At 45.3% G+C, this 24,287-nt stretch overlaps 2 protein-coding genes across 5 annotated transcripts in view; both read right to left on the reverse strand.

Moving 5' to 3' along the window:
* Positions 1–24,287, reverse strand: part of LOC100119433 (nucleolysin TIAR) — a 404,341-nt gene that overhangs the window by 234,125 nt on the left and 145,929 nt on the right. For all 4 annotated transcript variants that reach the window (XM_031930727.1, XM_008216417.3, XM_031930726.1 and 1 more), the window contains one exon: positions 6,043–6,100. In XM_031930727.1, the coding sequence (XP_031786587.1) occupies positions 6,043–6,100 (58 nt within the window). The remainder of the gene's footprint in view (positions 1–6,042; positions 6,101–24,287) is intronic.
* Positions 21,749–23,648, reverse strand: Or183 (odorant receptor 183). Its single transcript, NM_001190634.1, has 9 exons — positions 23,505–23,648; positions 23,317–23,439; positions 23,127–23,244; positions 22,788–23,049; positions 22,589–22,708; positions 22,408–22,498; positions 22,115–22,251; positions 21,903–22,035; positions 21,749–21,838 (listed from the first exon to the last, which is right to left on the reverse strand). The coding sequence occupies exons 1-9, from the start codon at positions 23,646–23,648 to the stop codon at positions 21,749–21,751; spliced, it is 1,218 nt and encodes a 405-aa protein (NP_001177563.1).

A 24,287-nucleotide genomic window follows, 5' to 3' on the forward strand; every position in this document is an offset into this window, starting at 1 on the left:
CATTTGTAGATGTTGAGTAGTGATAGCGGACTATGGTCAGACACGCGATCGTCGCTATGGTTTAGCGTTCGGAATAACGCTTCCATCCGTTACAGAACGTAAAATTTCAAAGGAATTACTCGATGCGGATGTCCCGTTCCTCATCAACGTCCAGTAGCGGCAGCAGCGCTCGATCCATCGGGACAACAATAAAATCAAGCTGGATATATATACATCATACGCTCGCGCCGATAAAATAACCGTTCCGCATCAGCTACGCAGAAATGATACGGCGGCGTTTTACGCGCCGCAGCGAACGAATATACGTTTCACCTGAACTTCATCGTTACCGGAGTTCGCTGTGCGTGAGTATACGCATAGCGATACTTAGAAAGCAGCAGCAGCAGTGACAGCAGTCTAGGCTTTATAGGAGCGAATGCGCGTAGCCCCTCCGACGCTTTAATAGACGAGCGGACACGTGAAATTACGCGGTGGTTCGGCCCGTGATTGCGCGCCTGATTGGCAGTCGTGGTTGGAATATAGGGGATGTGTAGCTGCTTCGCGCACTGGCCGGTATACAGACACGATGATGCCGGAATCGAGTCCGCCGCAAGGAAAATGTGCAGTTTTCGCGAGGGTCGCCGTGGGTCGAACTTTGTTAGTGCGCGAAATTCGAATACTAAAGGGCCGTGCATTGTTGAGCGAGTCGTAGAAAAGTTGGAAAGCATATACTGTATCGCAGAGAACAGCCGGAGGGAAGCAGAAGGAGAGAGAAAAGAGAAAACAATGAGCCTCTTAGAATTAATTAACGGATCTATCGAAATGACAGGAGTTATGGATCACGCCGTCGCACGCGCCTCTCTTGGGTGATGAAAAAGGTATATAATAGAGCTGGAGTGAGAGAGGGAGAGAAAGAGAGAGAGAGAGAGAGAGAGAGAGAGAGAGAGAGAGAGAGAGAGAGAGAGAAGCATTTGATTAAATTAGGTGATTTCACCTCGATGGGGAAAAATTGCTGAGAAATGATAATTGAAAGTATGGGGAGGGCAGTTATTGCGGGAGATTAACTTACGCCTCGAGTTTTCTCTCTCTTATTTACAGTAATGCAAACCAATAACGCTTTTTAATCTCTCCCGATGCTATAGTGAAATTTAAGGGAATTACGTTTGCGACAAACAAACGAAATACTACGGGAGCATTTCCAGTTGCGAAAATACGATGATGCAATTATTTGTTAATAAGCTAATTTCGATGTAAAAATTGGCCGGAAACAAAGACCGAACGTTTGTAATTATAAGGTAGCCGAACGAGCTTCAGAAATAATATGACATCGACGACAAACGACACAAAAAACATCCCATTGTTTTTCAGCGTCATTCGCTTACCAATCAAACGAGCATGAGAGTAATTTCCTAAATGCAAGCTCGATGGAAAAAAATAACAAAAACACACGCCTAAGACCAAATCCATAAAAAATTCAGCCGCTGCGCGAAACCGCGGACCAGCTCACGAAATATGAACGATCCAGTCCGACGCATGACAAACGAAGCCCTCGCCTTTTGCATTTCTCGTTAATAACGACAACAACCGCATTAGAAAGCGAGTACAAACAGTGGCGAGAGAGAGGACGCGGCTTAGCGAGGCCTAATAGGGAAACGCCGGGCCAAACGGAATAGCCTAGTGCGCACCGCAAAGCGCCTCGCGGTCCTTTGTACAGTAGTCTGCAGCTCCTATAAATAGGCTGCCTCGATTATACCGGTATGTGCATGGAATCTCTCAGTTCATAATGCAAGAGAAAAATCAAGGCGTCACACCTGAAGGCAAAGCCAATCGCGAAATACTTGAAAAGTTTGTCGAGAGAGAGAACACAAGCGCACACGATTGTTTCAAACTGTATAATACAAAATCCATCCGGCTTAGCTCTAAACAATTCCAACGCAGCCAACTTTGCCGACATCTATCACTGCGAGGCCAACAAAACAACGCCGCGTCCCTTTGAAGAAGAAGAGTAAAAAAAAGCCGAGTAAGGATACTCCACTCGATGATCCGCGAGATAGCGCTCTGCGTCACTGTCTAAACTTTTTGACGTAGCGCTCGCAGTCCCGCGAGACAATGATGCACGCGACTTTGCAAATGGAATACCTAAGAGGGCATAAGGATGCACTACCGCGCGCGCTCGCGCCCTGAGTCGATTTGGACCTTTTTTCGCGCGAGCTGCGAGAGAAAAAAGGCGAAGAGGAGAGCACTGTACGACGATCGGTCGTCAAAACTTGGATGTATCATGCGCGAAGGAGACTCCCGGGACAGCTCTCTCTCTCTCTCTCTCGGACGTATGCCCGGATATTTTATTCTTCTTGTGAATGGCGATAGACTACAAAGAGCCGACTCCTTCTCAAAACGCTTTGGGAGACTGGCGCTCAAAGGTCTGTCGGGAGAGGCGTTTCATACGCGCAGAGGCGGTGGCATATTCTCCCGGCATAAGTTGCGCGTTCGCGTCAATTTTTAAGACTGATGGAGAGAACTTACCTAATGGTGCGAGTTCACTGCACGGAAATTGACGAATAAAAATGGAGAACAGCAGCGGCGGCAGAGCGGAGGAAGAAAAAAGCAAATGGAAAGAAAGGTGAGATACGGCACATCGTATCGCCCACAAAAGGAGTACGTATAACTCGGATCGGTGGCGGAGCGGGTCCCATGTGCCCGTCACGGCTTTTACAAGTCCATAAAAAGAGGAATTTCAGGTCGTCCCTGAGTTAAATATTGCCAGGCTCGCGCACTGAATTTCAAGCGAGGAGTCCGAGCAAACAACTGCCATGTAAATTGTCGCGGCCCTTTTTTACTCCTCTACGTCCTCATTAGGTCTAAACGCAGCTGCGCCGCCGCGAATTATTGTAAATCAGACGCTTTAGCTCAGGAGTTTTCTCTCTCGCGCGCGCGTCGATGCAAATTCTTTTCCCTCGCGCCGCGACGCCGAGAGAGCTTCGTATTTTCAGATTTTTAGCTGCAGCCGACGGCGCGAAGCATTATCCGTAAAGTTTTTTTTTCAGAAGTACTTTAGAGGATCATCAGTTCTGGTATTCGAGAGCGTCGCGGGATAATAACGTTTGTACTCTAATCACGCGGACTACACAGTCGAAGCCATAATGCCGGGGTAATGCATAATATTCCGTGGATCGATACAACGGGGGCTATACACCGGGACAATCAAAACACAGCGGATACACGCGTACGCGAGAGAAAGCGAGAATGTGCCGATGATAAAGCTAGGAAAATTGCCAGTAGTTTGGCAGATAGAGGCCGAGGTATTATCAGCGTTTCCGCTTTGTTCCCCCCACACTGGCACAGCGACAGAATACGAGATTCTCCCTTTTTCAACTATGTTCAATCGAGCGGCTTCGAGGTAAATTACCTTTGCTCATATTTCTCTCTCTCTCTCTCTCTCTCTCTCTCTCTCTCTCTCTCTCTGCTTGTCGGATGACCGAAAAATAAAAGAGGATACATATCAAAGAGAGAAAACTTCGTTTCGATAGACACATTCGCAGCGGTATACAAGGGAAGAGAGAATACACAGCGGGGCCGCACTTAGGCGAGATGTGACGATGCTGCCGCTCGTACTCCCGGGTACTTATGCAAAGGAGCACCGTAAAGAATATAAGAAAGGAAGACTGCGCGCCGCGCACGAGCAAATGCAAAACGACGTCTGAGCGCGCGCAGCCAGGGAGAGAATGCGCACGTTACAACGGAAGCTCCTCCGCGCCGGATGGATATGGAACGCAGGAGGGGAGAGGCGAATCGCAAGTGCCCGCACGGCGTAAAACGCGGTCGAGAGTTGTATTTACGAGATCGTGAAGAAACAATTTTTTTATATGCTCCCGCGAGGGACTCTGCTTCTACGTTATTTCACTCCGCGCGGAAAACCGTTGCCTCATTAAAAAACGGAAATTTACAATCGCGGCTTCGAAAATATTATCAAGGCTTCGACGAAGTCCTATCGCGGGAGAAAAAAAAGTTTTCCCGAGTTTATACTTGAAAGTACAGATCAGATAGGCGCGTGCGCATATGTACGTGGATAATGCGAAACTATTAAGTAAAAGTGCACCGCGCGGGGACTTTAAAAATTTACATCTTTATCGCTCTTGTATACGCGCACGCGAACAATAAAGTTGCGGCATTAAGTGGAAACAATAGACCGCGGTAGCGTGTGTGCGTGTGTACGCCAGCGACTGTTTCGAGACTATGAAAACGTGTTCCTATAAATAAAACGCCATCCCTTTGTTTATTCGCTTCGTTTTTTATTGCTTCGCTGCTACTACAGCGGCGTATGGAGGAGAGCGAGTATCGTCTCGTCACTCGGCTTTGTAGGAGTCGGAGTCGAAGCCGCGCGATTTCATGAGCCGATTTATCCACGGCAGGCAGCAGTGGGACACATCCGCGTAGAGGCCGGGTTTTCTCGGCTGGTGGCACGCTGCGATCGATGATATCCCCGCTTGGACATAGCGGCGCTTTTCGTACTTCAGAGGACATATTATCGGACTTCCACCGGTGCCCTGAGTGTGCGAAATTTAGCGTATTTTTAATTTACCCTGAATAAATGAAAAAAATTGATGTCGAAGATTACCGTGCAGGGACTGGCGTAGTAGTCATCACCGGCGCAGAGAACGCTGTCGTGTATCTTGTAATAGTCGTTTCCGTAAGTCCTGCGGTAGATGTTCTCGCACTTTTTGCGACCGATCACCTGCAGTTCCGACTTTTTCAGAAGGCATCCTCTGCCGCGATTAATCTCTGCAAATCAATTTCGACTTTTTTCAGTCCGCACCGTCGAACACACACAAAGCTCTCGAATGAGCGACTCGGCATTAGCGTTATTTACCATCCCGATCTCCGCCCCATCCGGTCTCTATGCAGTCGGCCGGTTCGTAATCATCCTTCGAATTCGCCAAACAAATCGAATTAACATTCGCGCCGAATTTGGCCGTTTCAGCAACTATTAGAAGAGCGCAATTATTAATGTAGGACTCCGGATCGAAATTCGGATGAATGTGTATCGAATTCACTTTCAAATCTTGATGAGCTCCATTCTTTGGTTTCCAATTGTGCGCACCAGCGCGCACTATCAGATCCGCCGCTCTGAGTCTACTCATGAGAGAAATAATGGTGATTAAATTCGGCTCTTCTGTGCAGTGAATATGCGAATTATATGCGTATACGCAAAGCGGAATAACGAACTTGTGGACTTCCTTGGCGGAAGTGAGCACGACTTTTTCGTGGATCAAAGAGCCGTCGCAATGGTAACTGGCCGGTGAATCGTAGCAGTCTTTTCTCAGGACCGCGACCATCCATGGGAATTCGCCGCGTTCCGCGTTGGCATTGGTGCCGCAACTGCTGTCGTCGATCTTTCCGCCGCGATAGCCGCAAGACCACTTTTTAGTGGACGGTTTCGCGGTGGTGGAGTTGTTGTGGTAGTAGTTGTCGGTGTTGGTGTTGCCTTTGTTCAGATCACAGCAGACGTCTATCGGATTGTGGCATGACGGACGTTGTCTGTTTATTGGCAAAGTGTGATCGTTATTAGACTTTTTGGATCAAAAGCAGTAGTTAATTTATCAGTTACTCACTCGCCGTCCTCGTAAGTTTTCATCTCATGATAGTCGCTACTGTGTCCCTTTGGAGTGTAGTCGTAATTACACTCGTCGTAATTAATGCACACGCACTGAAGGGTTTTGGCAAATGATGCCCGACCGCACAGTGTAATTATTACTATGAGAGGGAAGACAATGTTGGGTGTCATCGCAGATGGGTAGGTTTGAAACAGCTTAAGCTAAACTTACTGCACGACTGCAGAAAGGTCTGAACGGTTACACGCGTTTTGGTAAGTTTAGCGCAATCTCTTACGTGCGTTAAATTCATAAATAAACGATTAAATATGATTCACGAGTGTTCTTAAAGCTTGGTTTGAATTTCAATGGTCATGCATAGTACCTCTGGTGTGTTGTAATTAGTATTTAATATAGCACGTAGTGTTTTGCGTCAAGCTGTAATTAAACAATGGAAAATAAAACAGTGACTCACTGCTTGTGTCCTGCTTTGGTTGGTTTCCAGGTGACGTGGCCCAGTTGACTTTCATCTCCTGTAATCATGAAAAACAGTAGTTTTAATTGATGGATCGACGCTGCCTAAACATTATTTACACAATTGTTAAATTTTTTGTATAACATCTTTGAATAATTAAAGTAAAGCTCTGTATAATCCAGAATCAAATTTTCATATAATCATAGTATTCAAATAAATATATTCAGCAGCTAGCCCGGAGCGTTAATTAACTTTTAATCAGAAAACGTAAACACAATATTAAATATAAAATCATACACGATTTCCAGAACATCTAGCACACGCAACTTCCAGTGAAGCATCAATTCTTCAACTGACCCGTGCACATCAGCACCTCGTACACACATATTAGCAGAGAGCGCCAGTCAGCCCCATTATTTTTTCACGAGCCAAAGGCAAACTCGAAATGCCATCCCATCGCAAACAGCGCAGCACAGCACAAGGTGTTTACACGGCTATGATTTACCTTGTAATTAGATATAGTGATTACACATGGCCGCTAATGTCTGCCGGTGGAGGTATAGCGGCCCGGCGCGTGCGCCATTTGTTTGTCGTCGAGTGAGTATACACACACCGCTGCGCAGCCAGAGACGATGTTCTTGCGCGCAGAGAGAGAGAGAGAGAGAGAAAGAGAGAGAGAGAGAGAGAGAGAGAGAGAGAGAGAGAGAGAGAGAGAGCAGCGTCGTATCGCCTCGGAAAATCAAAGTGCCGCGTCCATCTAGGTAATTAAACGACAAACACTCGTCGCTATGCGCCTGCCCGGTTGACGTTAGCCGCAACGCTATGGGTATTGCCAGACGTCTTAGGTATACGCGATGGTAAATACGCGTAGGAGTACTGAATTTGCACTCTCGGCTATCGAAGAGTGCTGGTTAGACCTGTGCTGAAAGTGACGATGCTTAATTGAGTTATGTACGCTGTTTACGCGGCAGGTTCGCGGGTTGGATAAAAATGCGAAAATTTACACAGGATGCATAACGTAAAGAGTCATCATAAGCTCATCACTTTGACGCATCCATACGAAAGTATTTCCCCTCGCACATACGCACACACCTTATACGAGAAAGAGAGAGAGAGAGAGAGAGAGAGAGAGAGAGAGAGAGAGAGAGAGAGAGTCGATTGCATCAACCGAGCGTCCGGCCATCATTTTGCTCATTAGAGTAATTTAACGCGCGCGATCGTCATCGTTAACGCGCGTGCATATCGTTTTCCTTCCTTTGTCCGTCGGCTGCAATTTCCCCCCGCCCGCGCGCTGGACGGAACCCCTTTGCTGTCCCTCGTCGGATCGTCATCGCAAACGAGAACGAGAGTAAACCGCAGGGCCGACCATTAGTATCGCTCGCGCGCGTAAACGCGATAATTGAGTCGAATTATAATGGCCGCGAGTGTGCGCATGTGTCTGTCTGTGTGTGTGTGTGTGTGTGTGTCACTGTCGCGACTGTGCTGTATATGGAAAAGGGGTTGCGCATTGATATATCCTGGGCGTACGTAGTTGCTATCGGTCGTCTGCGAATTTTTTTGAATTATTGTGGGTGGGATGCACATTGATGAAATCGGGGTATTATCAGAAGATTCCTTCCGTTCATTAATTCGTATATTATACTTAGGCAGTTATAGTATAGGTGGCGTAAGTAGCGGGCCCAACGAGGCAGTCTTAGCAGCATAGGTGGCACACACTTCTATATGTACACTCGGCGCGCTGACTTTGATAGAGGTTAGGCAAAAGTGCCCAAGTGATACAGAGACGAAGTAGTGGGGGAAAGACGGCAAGACCAAAACTGCCGCCTTCGCTAAATTAATACAAGATCGTGCGAGAAAAGGACAAAAAACTTCAAGCGGGCTTAGAACAAAAAAGCCGCGCAAAATTCCAAAAAATTCAACGAATCAACGAGCCAGGGAACTTTGCAGCCGCTCCAAATAAAGATCATCTTCGCAGCTCATTTGCAAAATAATGCACTTGCCGGAACTAGGCTCGTACCTTCCCTCTCTCTCTTTCCACGCTCCTGATTGCGATCGAGGGACAATAAGGAAAGTTGCTACCGCCTCTGGGAGTAACGAATAAGCAGATAACCAAGAAGAAGCCTAGGAGAGAGAAAGAGACTAAGCAGCCGAGTAAGTAAGTATATAAGCAAGCAACCGAGGCAAGGAAAGGAGGCAAACTTGCCCGAGGAGAGAGAGAGAGAGAGAGAGAGAGAGAGAGAGAGAGAGAGAGAGAGAGAGAGAGAGAGAGAGAGGAAACAAAGCGGATGGGCCCCCACAGCGTGTCTGCAGCAATTTGCAACTTTTAATAGTTAGCCCCTGCGAGCGAAGCAACCTTGTGCCGAGCGCCACTGTGCCGTACGTACGCGCGGGCTTTTATACTTTATGCAGCCGACGAAATAAGATTATATATCGCACTTTTCAACACGGTTAATGCACACGAGCCTCGATGTTCCCCGCGCTGAAGCGAGTAGCGCATTCGCTAAGCTCGAGTCGCGTGTGAAGACTACTGGCGCGACACGAGAGACGAAAATGTATGGCCGGAGTTCCCGTTTTCTTTACGCGGTTTAAACTCTCGACGAAAAATGGAATTTTTCGCTTGTTATACGTAAATTTAAAAATACATCCGAAACAATGCAATACGGCGATAATATAAACGCGGCGAGAGAAATACGCGCGGTGTTAAATCAAGAACGTCAGGCGCGTATTCGAGCATGAAATGACAATACCCATACGTATAAAAGCTTCCATAGAAATATTTCATTTCGCTCCTGCATTTATAAAGCACACGTGTCCTCGCGCAGCGTATGCGCATAAACATGATACCGATGCTGCACCTGTTCGCTCTCGCTCTCGTCTTCCTAACGCATACATGTGGGCATTTTTTTCTTGGCTCCGCCGCGAACGCTCTTTCTCGCTCGCGTGCGCGCATTAGCACACCTGAAATGGTCAATAAAATCGTCCGCCCTCCCCCCCCCCCCCCCCCCCCGATATAATACGCTTACAGGGAAAAGCTCTTTGATCCATCGAGAGAGCAACTGTATTTTATTTACGCGTTATATGTTCGCCGAGTATATTAACACTCCGGCCCGCCCGAAAAGCGACGTTTTATTTATGCTTCGCGTTAAAAATATAGCGCACGCGCAGCGGCGGCTGTTGATTTTACGCTGCGTAAATGCACTCGCGGGTAATTTGATATGTGGAAATACGAGAGCTCGCGCGCGAGCCGAAACTCGAACGCAAAATACGCAAAATTGCATTCCGCGGGCGCGCCTGCGATGGGCGGCATTTTTTCAGCCTCTGATGTAGCAGCCGAAGGAGAGAAAAATAATCCCAAAATGCGCGCGGCTCTCGAAGCTTTGTTGACAATCGGCTTCAATGTTTCATTTTTCCAATAAAATCTCGTCGAAATGCCTCTAACATTGATCAGGCGTAACGGGCGATTTTCGAAACGATTAATACACACCGCTTATAAAAAGCTTACACCCCCGAAACTCCTTCCAGCCGAGTGTTTACTCTCCGTGTCCTCCAGTCGATATTTATCGACCTATTATCTTGATTGATACCGGCCAGCATGATCCTCTCTCCCATAAGCGCGTTTAATAGCACAGCGATACATCTGCCCACATCAAAAGTCCTGCTCAGCCTTTTCTCATTTCCTGTCCGTCTTTTTTCTTCTATCTCCTCCCGGCACTGCCACATGGCTGAGACGCAGCCATTAGCTGACCAATGGCAACAGCGGCAGCAGCAGAGACGCAGTTGCGCGGCGAAACCGCACACGTCGGGTTATAACTCAAGGCGAATGGCTGCAGTGGCAGCGCCGCGTTATTTACTTATATCTGGCTGGACTGCGGCAACTATAGGTAAGGGGGTAGAGTCCATATAAACGCCGTCGCGGAGGTAAAAGTTCCGCGTTATCCTGATTAATGTGCGCCAGACAGCCGCGCGCCGGATTACTAGAAGTGAATTATAAAAATGACTCGGGGAGCGAGCGTCTTATTCGCAAACTCCAGCCACCGCAAATCCGGTGCGGACTTTTTTCTCCCGCTATACATGTGTGTGTGTGTTTGAAAAGCTGCAGGTGGAAGCGGAGGAGGAAGAAGAAGAAGAAAAGTCTCCGGGTTTTTCTATTTATTCATCGGCCGAAGCGTTTACCCGGGGATCTTGCGCGCGAGCAAACTTTTCGCGTCGCGCAGCTCGAAAGTTGGCGAAACAGCGTGAAATCCCCCGGCGCTGCTGATGCAGAGAGCTGCGTATACAGCTCTGCAGCGGCCTAAGCACATGCCTGGGCAGAAACGCTATTCCGGAAGGTTTTGTCCGCCGGAGTTGGGATTGTGGATCCTGCGGGCCGAATGCGGCTCTTAGGAACAGCTTCGGCTTGTAAATAGTGAGCGGGATGAACTTGAACCGTGTGCGATGGACGCGTGCGGAATGTTTGCGCTTCGGAGAATTTTGGGGTATGCGATGCGAGTTCTAAGCATTGTTACTTGAGTTTACTGGCTTGAAGCTAACAAATTACTAATTTAAAAATTAAAGAAAAAAAATTTTTTAAAACGTTGTCTCGAGCAAACAGAAGTCCTGGAAACAGCGCCGCGTAAGACACCCACGCAGTACAGTAAAGAGAGCGCAGCAAATAGAGCATCGCAGAGCTCGGCAACGAGGAAGAGGAAGGGAAATACACGCTCGCACAGAGCAGAGCAGTAGCAGTACTACAGAAGAAGCGAATACCAGGGCACGCCGCATCGCGAGCTCTCGCGCGCTAACCTATGATATATGATTATGCCGCATGCTCTCCGCTCGTATCTTATTACGTATTGCCGTCGCTGTTTTCTCGGCATTTGTCTCTCTCCCCTTCGTATACACTCTCTTGCGCAGATATTCCGCTCTTTGCTTTCGCTTGTTTTTATTAATAAATCGCACTCGTAATACTATTACGACCCGGCGACGGTGTCGGCCTCTGCGCGACCCTTTTTGCGAATAGCTGACTTGCTTGCGTAATTAGATACGCCTCTCTGCGTGCGACTAACGAGAGCTTCCGAGTGCGAATATGCAGTGTATACGCGAGCGCGAAGAGAGTCAGGAGGGCCGGAAAAAAAGGAGTGGGTTGACTGATTGTCGCACGCTGCTGCAGCTGCGAAAAATGCTGCTTAACTATAGTGAAGAGCTGCTAGCTGGCTGGTGATCGCGAGCTTTCAGTAGTGCTGGGGGATAACGTATTGCGTTTTTTAATTTGTGTAACGCGGAGTTTGTTGCTGGGATGGAAGTAGGTCGGTTGTCTAGACAATTTAATCGAGTAGCGTCTGATTGAAGATCATTCTATCATTTCTGTGACAGATGTTTAATTTTTCTACAGTTTTTTTTTCAATAAATAGTTTTTGGGAAGAATAATCAACTCTTTTGTGCTTAGAAACAACGAGTTTGAAAAATAAAGAGCAACGCACACGTCACTCTCATTCCCCATTGATCCGACCCGCCAAAGGCTCGCGACGGATGTGACAATGGCAATATTTATCCTCGGATGTTATTTCATCGACGTAGTGACGTGTCGTTTGAGCTCCTCACTACGTGATTAATGTACACGCGTATACGCATCCATGAGGAATTTATGCGAATGACGACGAGTGATATTCGGCTCTGAGCTGATGCTAATTAGACCGATGAATCGTTAAAAACGATTGGTCGGTGTTAGTGTTGATTGTACTACGTATGCTCTTTGCAGCTGCGATGGCAATTGTTTAATTTATTGCTGTTTTTGGCGCTAATCCTCTGCAATTTCCGAACTTCTCGCAGCTTATACCCCAGTAACCTGATACCAAAATAATGTGATTACCCCAACATCGTAAATACACACCCGTACACTCGTTCAATTCACTTTCGGCAATCGACGAGACGTTAGCGCGGCAGAAGCCAACACCGAAAACAAGAGAAAGAAACGGTGCCTCCGTTTCTAATCTATTCAGACCCACAGAAGGGACGAGCGTCCAAACGCGACCCTCGAGAGCAGTTTGGCCGTCCCCCTATCTTTGGAGAATTCGTCGGGGTGGCTTTTCCTCTAAATAATGCAAGCTACATACCGGTGGAAGAAAAGGCGATTGCTCACGCGTGCTTGCGACGTCGAAGTCACACGGACGAGAGAGTTGTAAATTTCGCGCGCGCGGGATGTAAGGACGTTATTTATCGGTCCCTCTTATTAATACAGAAAGGCTTAAATGCCGGGAAGGGTATAAATATAAATTGTGTGTGTGTTTTTTTTCGCCAGGATGTCTGCTGTTGATGAATATTAACATCGGTGTTACGTTTTTCTCGATTACGAACTCCGCACTGGGTGTAAATAATAGATTTTTCCAGCGGCAGCGACGAGCGCTAACACCTAATTTACGGCTAAAACAACTCTCTCTTGTGATCTATCACACGTCTCCGATTCTTTATTAGCCAGTACACAGCATCAACTCAAAAGTCCAGCCACGTCACGCAAAGTCCGCTCTTCCTTCCACCACACAGAGTGAGGGCTACGTACACAGCCGCCGCGGAGTGAGCTCTGAGGGACGTTTATTGGCGAACAGCCTGCGGAACGCAACAGACGCGCGTCGAAAGGAGGCCGCGCTCTCCGGATGTTTCGCGAGACGGACAACCACTTCAAGGGAGGAGGGCGAGATAGATAACACATTCCTGGGGGAGGAGAGAAGCGCCGTGTTTGTACGCACTTAAGGAGCAAACTCAGCCGGTCTATACGCTGACGACTATAGAGAGGGTGAGGATGAGAGCTTGCGGAGTGGGGAGAAATTTTACGGAATTGTTGTGCGTGAAAAGATCGTTTGCGCTGGGGTGTGTACACCGTCACGTCAACACGCATGTGTGCGCCTGTGTATTGATGCTATGATCCTTGGCAAACCTGCATGGGGAAACACGTAAGCAGGGTAATACGTACAAAGAGGTATGCATATAATCACGCGTACACAGTGTGATACGTACATGTACTCCGAGACGTTTATTCAAGTAAGTGAGTAAATTCGTTGTCTGTGTGGTTAGTTGAAATAACTGAAAGTAAATATAAGAATGCATCCAATACGTCGAGCAATCAAGCGACGTTTATGCAGATGCCGTCGCCCCGGAAACTAACTCTAATTTCATTCTACGAACAACGCGCCGCTGTACAATCGAATATCGAATGCTTCCTGATTGCCAGCCATCAGCCGCTCTCTGTTCCTTGCGACAACTCAGAAACAAGCGAAACAGAAAAAGCTCGACGCGCAAACACTGCGTCAGTCGGATAAGCTGTAGCGGAAATTCCACACAGCGCAACCGTCGATATTTAAATTCCGCGACGCGACTTTGATCCTCCTCTCGCGAGTAATTACATTCTTTCGAGAGGAAGATAGAGACTCTGTACACGTGTAGAGCGAAAAAAAAACAAAAAAAAGCTGAGGAGAAGCTCGTGACTCGAATCTCTGAAATGAAGGACGCAGGCGAGCGCTTAATCGCATTTCTGGCCTCTCGCATCCTTTGAACGAAAGAAGTTGTCATTAAGGATGCGTTATTAATTTCGTCCGCCTTGAACCCGGGATTATTGCGGAAGACGCGAACTCGGACTCTCTGCGAGAGAAGGATTTATTTATTTGGCCCGGTGATAATGCAGCTCTCTTTGAGGCTTTTAAGGAGAAGATGCGCTTTTTCCTCTTCTTTCGGGAAGGATGTTTTTTCCCCAGATTTATTGGATTCGAGTGAGATTGCAGCAGCTCTTGGAAATTAAATTTTTCCGACTGTACTTTTTCGTCGTGTTTCGCGTCGGTTTGAAAGTGAAGGAAACGGATTAATTTGAGCGAAAGATTCAGTTTGAAGATTTAAAGGCACAAAAAACTGGAAACTTTAAAGCAGACCACAAAATTTTTCTCACCCAAGCGTTTTAAACTCCCCTGTTACCCTTTCGCCAAAAAGCTCCAAGATTACTATATGCGTGTGTTTCTTTCTCTCGGCAGAGAGAGCTATATTCGCGCAGCAAAACGAGACTTAGCTGCTTTTAGGCGAGCTTTCACGGGCTGCCCGCTTTTTGCATAATTTCGACGATTTAGAAGAGCTCACGACTCTCTCTCGCAGCGCGTGGATGTTCGGCGGGAAATTATAGCGGCCGCCGTCCAAATGAAATTGCCATCATAACCGGTAGCCGAGAGACTAATTAAGTTTTTCCGTTCTTAACGTGTCCGTGGATTATTTTATCTCGGGAAATTAAGAAAAATTTTCATTCCCCGGAATAACAAGCCTCCCCGCGCGACGAATAATTAAAGCACAACATCCGCGATAAATCCTCATTAATTTCTCGCTTGAGGAGAATAATATCAACGCGTGTATAAAAAGCGTCGAAGGAGTATAAAAACGAAGCCGTCATCGCAGCGTATATTTATCGTACATAAAAATCCGGCGGACGACTCGCGCGCGAGATTTATCATCGATTATACGGCCTTCATAAACTCATCGTTCGCTCGCTCGCTCAGCCGATTTATTAAAGTATCGGGAGAGCCGAAAGCAGATTGCAGCGCGACGACCGAGCCTCTCGTAAATCACGGAAAAGGTTCTTACGGCCAATATCTTCGTTAACGAGGGAGATCCCCGAGTTTCGCTTTTATCCTCGTCAATTCCGGGATTATTATACCTATTTTCGCTCTGCTTCCGTCGCCTGTGCAGTATCCGATAAAATTTTCAAAAAAGCTACAACGTCGCGAGGTGGAGAGTATCGAAAGCCGTGAAATAATGCAGCGCATTCCCCAGAAGGACAGTAGTCTTTCCGGAGAACAGCGGAGAGCATCGTCAAGTCGTCGCTGCAACATTGATGAAAGATTCTGCTGCGCGAGTCGAGCATAAGGACACGCACTGTGCTGTGCGCGAGCCGTCGCATAAAAATGCATCAGTCCGAGACTCTACAAGAGCCAGCGTGGGAGTAAATAACAACGGCAGACGACGAAAAAAAAGAGACTCGGGCAAAAAGTGATAAAGAAAAACTCAAAGTCGGAGGGAGAGGGCTCGCCCTTTGCGAATCACAAGAGCCAGGGAGAGAGAGTGAGATTGACGTGAGCATATCCTCCTCCGCGGCGCTACTGCTACTGCTGCTGCTGCTCAATAAAACAGGCGGAACAAAAAGCCATCGTAAAACATCGGTTAAAACTTTCATGCGCGCAGATGCTCTCTCTGCCGTGTAAGCTGCGCCGCAGTGGCGCATATCCATCCATCTCTCTCTTTCTTCAATCCGCGCAGGACTTTAGCATGCAAAATTTTGCGAGGAAAAGTACTGGCCTCCTCTCCGCCGCTTCCTTTTATTTCCTTTGCCACTTTGTGAGAGCGCCAGGTATACGCTCTCCGCTCTGCAGACGTCAAGTATTAAATGCGAATGCAGGGGGGGGGGGAGGGCTATTGCCTTTTTATTCTTTGCTGATGCTGCTGCTTCTGCGGGATATGACGCTGCTGTTGAGGTGGAGAGAGAAAGGATGGACAGAGACACATCAATCTCTCTCAGTTTCCGGGACTAAACAAGATGAATTTCTCATCGAGGAGCCTCGTCTTTTTTCGGCTGATTTTAATAATGCACTTGTTATGCTTGAGTGATCAGCTCGATGCGATGACGATAAAAAAAAAGTTAATACAAGTGTTATAAACTCTTCTCCAACAATACTCATCGCCTCAACGACCTCGAGAAATAATTTCGAACAAACGAACAATACAAGCTCGAGACTAACCCCGTATTCCCAAACAAAAACAGAAGAGAGACATTCCCGTCGCAGACATGTAAAGAAGGTGCAGAATATAGCTATACAATTCCGCCTCGTCTCTCCGTGCTCGAGAATGGAAAGAAACAATAGGAGCACAGCACAGGTCCATTCGGCGCGATCCCAAGGGGTAGGACGTTGGAAAAAGGAAGCGAGGACTCGAGGAGAGATAACGTTTCGCCGGCACCTCGGTTCCGCTCGCTGGCGGACGGCGAAATTAGCCGATAAAGAGAGGAGGATCGCCCTCGTCGATTTGTTCCTTATTCTCTCTACGCCTCGGATTTTCCTCCAGGGCTAACGCTTTTTTGAGCGCGAAAGCTTTTGGGCTGTAGCGAAGCTTCGAATCGTAATTTCAATCGAAATATGTAATGCTAATGCACGGCCCGTTATTATTATAATGCCTCGCGAGCTTCGGCCAGTCGTGAATAATTCATACGTACGGCTGTATTAGTTAATTGAACGGACTCGCGCATTGTTGTTAAACAAACAACGCGTGAATGTTTAAAGCTCGAAAATACGCCCAAAACACATTATACGTTCGGATTATTTTAAAATCGATACGCTCGTTAAAACGACTCTCGGTGTTGGTGAAATACACTACGCAAAATTTTCGTTTAAAACGTCGACTGCTCTCCCGAAAAAAAACACGCAATCTTCCTTGAAACGTCGAAAGTTTCAACACACGGCGGAATGAGAGACGGGGCTCCGCGAAGTGGGAATACGGTACATCACGCGGGCCGTTGTCGCGCCCGGAGAATCGGAGGGAGTCGAACGACGCCCATGGGAAACTTGCAGGTGCCGGTGTCTCCGCTACACACTGTGTTTTTTAATCTCTTTCGCCGCGTCGTGTCTGCCAAGTTTCTTGGAAAATTCGAGAAAAATTTCGAAGGGGTTTTCGCTTGATTAACAAGCAATTGCATAGAAAAATATAGCCAACCCGATCAGTATTCATAGCTCAAGCGAAGAAAATCGTTCTTCGGTCTTCGCAGCTAACTTAAGAGATTACGCACGAAACACACTGCATCGCTGCTGGGCTGACAAATCCGATTTTATGACCTGCCGGATATTAGTATTGTCGGCTGCGCTCGAACGGATTACAGACAGGCGCGAATATATATCTCGTAAAATACTGCCTCGCCGGCTGCTGTATTACCGGCCATTCGTTTTTACGGCTTATTACGCGTACAAGTGTGAGCGAGCGTATATGCCGCGCTGTTTCTTAATCTTCTGATGAATGTTTTTTCCCTGCCGCCTGTATAGCTTTACTGTGATTCGACTCTACTGCAGCCGATGAGTTATATCGCGAGGGAATATATTCGTCGCTGCCCGTTTCTTTGCGAGAGTCGATGCCGATCTGTATAAAGTCCGAAAGCCGTGTCGTCGTGATTTGTACCTAGTTTTGGCATTCGTTGCGACCCACGACGTGATTCATGCTTTTTCTCGTCTGACGCGACGCGTACTCGTTCAACTGCGACGAGAAATAGTTTTATAATCTTCACCTCGAGCAATGAAGCTCTTGCACACAGAACCATAACTCTCGATCACAAGTAGCACGTGTTTAAACCATAATTTACGCTCTCGCGAGAAATGTTATACACTACGGCTAGGCTGTACTATAAATGCTAAACGGGCTAATGTACAGTGGCGCGTAATCGCGCGAAATGTCTACTGGCAGCAAGAAGAAGCCCTGAAACCCTGTCCCATGTGTCGCTCGATGCGCGAGACATGTAAAATGTATCGCTCGTACGACGACGACGACGACCCACGCGTATGGGATAATGCAGTTTTATTGGGCCACCGTTGCTCGCGCGGTTTGATGCGCCTCGTTCTCCTAAGTAATGCGCATTAATAATTTCGAAGGAGAAGCGCGTATGCGCGAGTTTCCGATCATAACGTGCCCTGTGCACATGCGACGTATTTTCAAGTAAGAAACATCGAATCATGGTCAGACCAGACACCTCACCGACGCGTCATCGAACTCCCTCGCAAGAAACTCGCCCAGAGAGCTCTGGCGCTCATTTCGAAGTATATTTGTCAGAGCCGACTCAGCTTCGATAATTTCGCGGCGTTTTATAGGAGCCGCGGCGGCGGTGCTGGCCGTAAATTCGAGACGGAGTATTACGAGCCGCACGCCATGCATTATTACAGCGGTGGCGCAGCGCCGCGCCGCTGGGACCCAGACGTGAGAGTTTTACGGAAAAAATCGGGAGCTACGATCTGGGTTAGGTTGCCTGCACACACACAGACACACATACAGGCGACCGGTTTTATCCCCGGGAAATTACCTAGTGGAGATACCGCTGCGGTGACTTGCAGGTATGTATATCTGGGATTCGATTCGTGCGGGGTGTCTGTGTATAGTGGACGGGAATAATTGAACGTTTCCTGCAGCTTGATTGGAGGGGCAGACGAATAAAGTGGGTAATGAGAAGGGACGCTCGGAGGGTTGAGTTGTCGGACTCGATTTGTTTCCAATCTGTATGAATAATTCCGGGGAAAAGAAGTAAAACAATCTCTGAGAAGAGAAGAGTATCTTCATTCGTCCGATTCAGCCGAAGCGAGACGCAAGACACCGCGTGCATGTGGTTCCTCGAGAGCTCGAGGCCGCACTGACGAAAAAGCTATCTCCCTCACTCCTCAAGCTCGCCTGCCCTCTCTCCCCCGAATCCACGGCGCAAAATCCCTAGCTCTTTCTCTCTCTCACTCTCGTACATATCCTAGCCGTATTTTTTCTGTCGCGACTCGTGCACGATTGGTCCGTGGGCCGCCGCGGGGGGGTAGCCTCGGTCCGCGGATATTGGCCAGGCGCGAGGCCGAGCTCCGGCGAAATCTCGATTGGCGGGCGGGCGGAGCCAGGCGGGCGGAAACTTGCGCGCAAGCTCTCTCAGCCCCCGCTCTTCTTTCTTTCTCGCTCTTTTTGGGTCACAATCGCGTTAGGGGCAGTATTTTTTTAGGCAACGACGCGCCGCCCGGCTATCTTCCAAGATTTTTTCCTTTTTGCCTCTGCTACTACTCTCTCACCTGTGTGCGTGTATGTGTCTACGATGCAGCGACGATATGTATACGAGAAACGCTTTCTTCTCTATGTGCGGCTGCAACGACGGCACCGCCTTACTTTCGGCTCCGTGCTTTTCTAGGTGCTTCGGGGGATGAGTTGGACGCTAGCCAGGCAGCCGCGACAATGGCGCGGCAAACAGGATCTTTTGTCGGGAGAGGATAGGCTCTCTCGAGCGATATAATGCATCGATGCGAGCTTGTTTGCGCTCGGAGATTAGTTTGAAAGTTGGCGGTTTCGTCTTTAAAAAAAAATAATTTAATTCGCGTGCGTCGTGCTGGGGGTGGAATAAAATTGATAAAGAATTTTATTGAAATCGCTTCATTAACTTGGAATAACGCGGCGTAAAATTTTGAATGCCTCGCGTTCTCCTACCTATATGCGAATCGTAGCGCGGACGAACGTAAAAATTAAGTCGCGCGGGGGAATAAAATATGTTTATACGATTTGCATTAAAAAGTGTAATTCGTTCGGCATTAATTATCCTGGCGCGCGGGTCTTTTTCCGAATACACCACGCGACGCAGAGAGAGATGTATAACTCTGAACTAATGTCATACAAATTTAATTATTCCCTTCAGCTTTTTATTCAACAGTTAATATGCAGCGCGCAGTCGTTCGACTGAAAAGTAGTACTGGCGTGCGCGCGCGCCTCATCATTTATTAATTTCAAAAACTGTCCTGCTCGTTTGCGTTTGCTTTACGGCCGAGTGCAATTATTCACGTATATATGCATAAGCTCGAGACGTTCCGATGTGGATGCAGTTATACAAGTACGTCCATATTTATGCGTCGACGTACTGAGAACTTGCCGAGCACGTATAATCTTTGCTCGACATTCGTTAACATGTATCCCTTATAATTTTCAAGAGAGATGTATGCGTTGAGGATAGTAAGAAAAAGCGCTTATTTTTATGATTTTACAAAAAAATATTCAGCATTCAAACCTGATCCTTTGGCAATCGTATCAGGTGCGAATTTACCTGCAACAAGCAAACAAAAAAATTCGTAGAAACAATTCTTACCTAACAACCAAAGTTTTGCATCAGCAATTTCGTAACCGAAAAAACTTTTCAAAAATAAAAACAAAAAAAACACCGATATGTTTCTCCAAAACATCGCGCGCTACTTGCGTATTTACGAGACCTCCGGGGCTGAAAAAAACTCGCATACCTCGGCCAGCCATCTCGATTTAATAACGATCGAGCTCGTGCGCAGAAAGAAACAAGTAGCAGCAGAAACAACAACAAGCATTTTCCTTCCTCCCACCTGCCCTCGGGCTTTTTCAATAAATATATTAGCATAAAGAGGCCGTGCGAGGATAAAGAAAGCGCGTTACGACGCTTTTTCCCACGGGCGAAATACACCGAGCGACAACGACGTTGCGGGGGAGGCGTTCTCTCGTTACTGCTGCACTTTCGGATAATCTCTCACGTTATTAATGGAAGAGCTCTCGTCGAACGGAAACTGGGATATGCCGGGGCGGGGGATGAAAGAGAGACGAATGAAGCGATGATGCCTTTTTTTCGACTGCAAGCTTGTTCGAGATGCAAATTTTTCTGAGGGGATCGATTTTCGGTTTGTATTGCTTTTTTCACCGATTATCGCGCCAGTGATCAATCAATGCCCTTTTTCGTTGTTTTGTGTTTTGTACTCGCAAAAATTGTATCATGTTGTGCGCTCTGAGAAATTGGTATCACGCGCCCCCGCGCAATCATGCGAATGAAAATAGCCTCGTCTATTATTTAAGCCGAAACAATAAATGGCCGAGAAACGAGGAAAAAGGACCTCGAAAGCTGCGCGGCTACAGCGCTGAATTTTTATAGTGGCACGTAGTGCCGAAGTTTCGAGAAGAAACTCGCTGCGAGAGCGAGTAGTGTATATATAAGCAGCGGCATCAAGTACTTGAGGCCAAGATTCCACTTAATTATTAATTAACGTGAATCTCCCTCTAGTCGAGGGTATTATGTGAGGAAGTTTAGCTCATCCTCGGGAGGAGCCGCTGGTTTCATGCAGATTTTGTATTGTCGAGCGAGGAGTGTCTTCATTACCCCCCGGGCAGCTGCGCTTCAGTTTGCAAGTGTAGCTTCGATGTCTCGAGTTCTGGAATCACTTGGCGAAAGGTCGAAATTTTTCTTGAACAGATTGGACGAATTTTTTCAACGGTCTTTTCGCTGAAAATTTGCCAGTTCTTTTAAAACAAGGACCTACAAAATAAAAATAAAATTAACGGCCTAATCGTCGAATATAAATGTCCCGTTAAAAACCGATCGTTAATTAAATAACCCGATTTTTTTAATGTAAGCGCTTTGTCGCGCGTATAAACTGCGTCGGGAAATAAAGCGGGCTAACCGTAAATAATCAGCCACTATTTGTCGAGTCGTCCGATTTCTCACACAGCTTTGCAGCAATTTCCGATTTACATTCGGCTGCAGCCCTTTTCCCTGCAGTGTCGACCGGTGCGACCAATCGCAAAACTTGAACTGATCTCGTAAAACGCGCGGCAAAAAGGTCGAATCAACTGCATCCGAGAGGAAAACTGCAAAATAAATAAAATTCGCGATTAAACGAGCTTTATGATCATGGGTAGTAAAAACCGTTTTACTGATTCAGTGCATTCATTGGTTTTCTCTTATTTTTTTCAAAGTAAAACTTTATTCACAATAGATGAGGATTCAGGAATATTATTATGAATGTGAAGAATAAAAGTTTGCAATGTTTGTTTTTTAGTAAAAAAATCGTTTTTCACAACAATGTTTTAATTGTTGTTCAATATGGCATCTTGACTTTATAATACAATTTATTTACTGACAAAACGTTCCGTTTTTAATATGATTTTTAAAGCAATCTTGATCAGTAGAAAATCCATTTGGTGATAATCAATATTCAAAGAAAATTGAATTCTCTTTGGGTGATGGCTTTTGGGTAGTTAGCAGTAAGGTTCCAAATGACCATGCAGTCTTTAAAAACTTAAAAAGTACATGAGTCATAATTTTTCATCAAGAAGATTAACAAAATCATTAAGATATTTACCGCTGAAAAGTTTTCCATCGACAAGATAACTACGGTTCCGGCTGTCAAATGAACAGGCTTCAAAGTACGTTGCATAATCATCAGTACAAACATTCGAGCTCTTAAAGACATATTATACCAATTGACATTATATCTAGACATAATACATTATTTTATTAATTTATTTAAAAATAACTGAACATTTTAGTTTTATTTCTTTTTAGACATCTTACGCTGTTTCGCGAATATCGTTGCACGATTGTATAACTTGTTCTCCAAACCAATTACAAAAAAATAAGTACGAAACGAAAGCGGATAGTATTGTTGAATAACGCGTCATCTGGCGAAAATTTCCTTGATGATAATTCAGCTAGAAGAAAAAATTATTATTTGTTTCTTTCTTTAAAAAGTGATACTGAAAAATTACTGCAAAACTATATACAGCAGAAAAAGCTCTCGCAGTACACTCGTAGATAGAAAAAATTCAAGACATAGATATAGTTCTTTAAATTGATTATGTATTTACGTGAAATATAAGAATGGTAACCGCAGATAAAGCTGTAACCTCGAGGATAAAAAGACTGGCATTAAAAACGTTGTCAATTCTTTGTACTCCCCTGTAAATTGAGTAAACATTGTTAAGTACATGCATGTTGAAAATTATCGTTACAAATTTGTATACAAATGTTCATTTTTTTATACTAAACCTTAGAGCTTTTTCATGGATATCAATTACTTTAATCAAATTAGAAATAACTGATGCATTTTTCATTAATCCCCGTCGATTATTGTTGCTATGATCTACTATTACATTTTTTAATCTGTAACTAAAAATGAACAGTTGTTCATAGTGAAAACACTTGGATTTATCATGAAATTTATAGGATTGGTCGTGGATATAAATACCGTGCGATTTCAAACAGAGCGCAAACATGTTTGACGCTTGATATATACGTAGCGCTGACACAAAGGTATGCTGAACCTACATATATTGTACTAATAGTTGCATGAATAAGCACCTGCAAATCTTGCACGCTTTCATGAATTATCATAGGTTTATAGTAAAGAAAAAAATGTAGCTCATATTTTGCAGATTCATTGGTGAATCCAAATACTTGTGGAAGATATGTGGCGATAGCAAATACAATGTAGATCGGGATAGAATAAACTGAAATCAGTCAAATTTGTTAATAAACATACAGCCTTTATAATGGAACATATTCAAATAAATTATTGTAAAATTACCTAAGGACACAACATTGAAATTTCTAGCTTCCAATAAAAATGCTTGTAATATATCACGTTCTAAATGGTGAGTCATTTTCTTCAAATCATGGGCGGTTTGTTCATATAATATTTTTAACTTGTAGGCGATAATTTATATTAGTGGATACCTTAAATTTATTGTGATAAATTGATTATGTATGTACTATACCTGATTTCTTTGGTTATAAAAAATTGTACATTTGAGAAAACCAGTAGAAAAGAAAAGTAACGCAATAATAGACTCTGAAATGTTCATAAATCCCGTGTTCAACTCTGATTGAATACCTCCTGCCTTTTTATAAAAGTGAGATTTAAGAATTTTAACGGATAATGATTGTCGCAAAATACTATACTCACGAGCGAAAAAATCATCGATAACGTTATGATTGCAAAAGTAGTATAATTAATTCTTCTTTTTAATTTTGTTTGATAAGGCCACAATCCACAAAAGGTCAAGAGAAGTTTATTCAATTTAAAATAATGACTGTTAATTAAAGTCATTTTATCAAATATAGCTTTACACTGCAACAAATACACATGTCTCAAAAATACCGATCTAACCAACACTAAAAAATATACGCAAAACTTTCTCTTATACTATTTCCGGTACTAGCATAAATATCTACATTAAACTAAAACGCACAAACATAACTAAGTAATTGTTCATTGATTAAAAAAAAAATAATTTTGAATAAATCAATTTTTTAGAACTAAACTGCGACAGTACTATACACTGTTCTAAGGATCACTGACAACGTACGCGAAGCTTTCCTCATTGTTGCTTTTTCCAGTACTCGAATAATGCCTACATTAAACTGGAGAACACTAATAACAAAGCCAATCAAGATAATTATAGTTTGCCGAACTTTCGAAATTAAAAGACATATAAAACTACCATAAAAATAGTTACAAAATATAACATCACATTATATTAATAAAATCAATTAATCCTGTGAATCAACACACGAAATGCGTCCATTAGCAACAATGAATGCAAATAAATGATTTAAGCTCTAGTGTTACACGTGTGACAGACGAGAGAGCTCTACACAGCACGAGGAAAATGATGTAAATACGAAAACTGATAGTTCTGCGCTCGAGCGCTAAGAGGCGTTCGCGCACGTGCGTATTCGTTAGTAT

The sequence above is a fragment of the Nasonia vitripennis genome, chromosome 4 (genome assembly GCF_009193385.2).
Source record: "Nasonia vitripennis strain AsymCx chromosome 4, Nvit_psr_1.1, whole genome shotgun sequence".
Lineage (NCBI taxonomy): Eukaryota > Metazoa > Arthropoda > Insecta > Hymenoptera > Pteromalidae > Nasonia > Nasonia vitripennis.

Bases quoted from the DNA above. Each gene is read 5' to 3' on its own strand.
- Or183 (NM_001190634.1), bottom strand. From the start codon at position 23,648: ATGACTTTAATTAACAGTCATTATTTTAAATTGAATAAACTTCTCTTG. The intron at 23,440-23,504 runs GTGAGTATAGTA...TTTTATAAAAAG, and splicing joins TATCGATGATTTTTTCGCTC to GCAGGAGGTATTCAATCAGA. The intron at 23,245-23,316 runs GTATAGTACATA...ATCGCCTACAAG, and splicing joins TTTATAACCAAAGAAATCAG to TTAAAAATATTATATGAACA.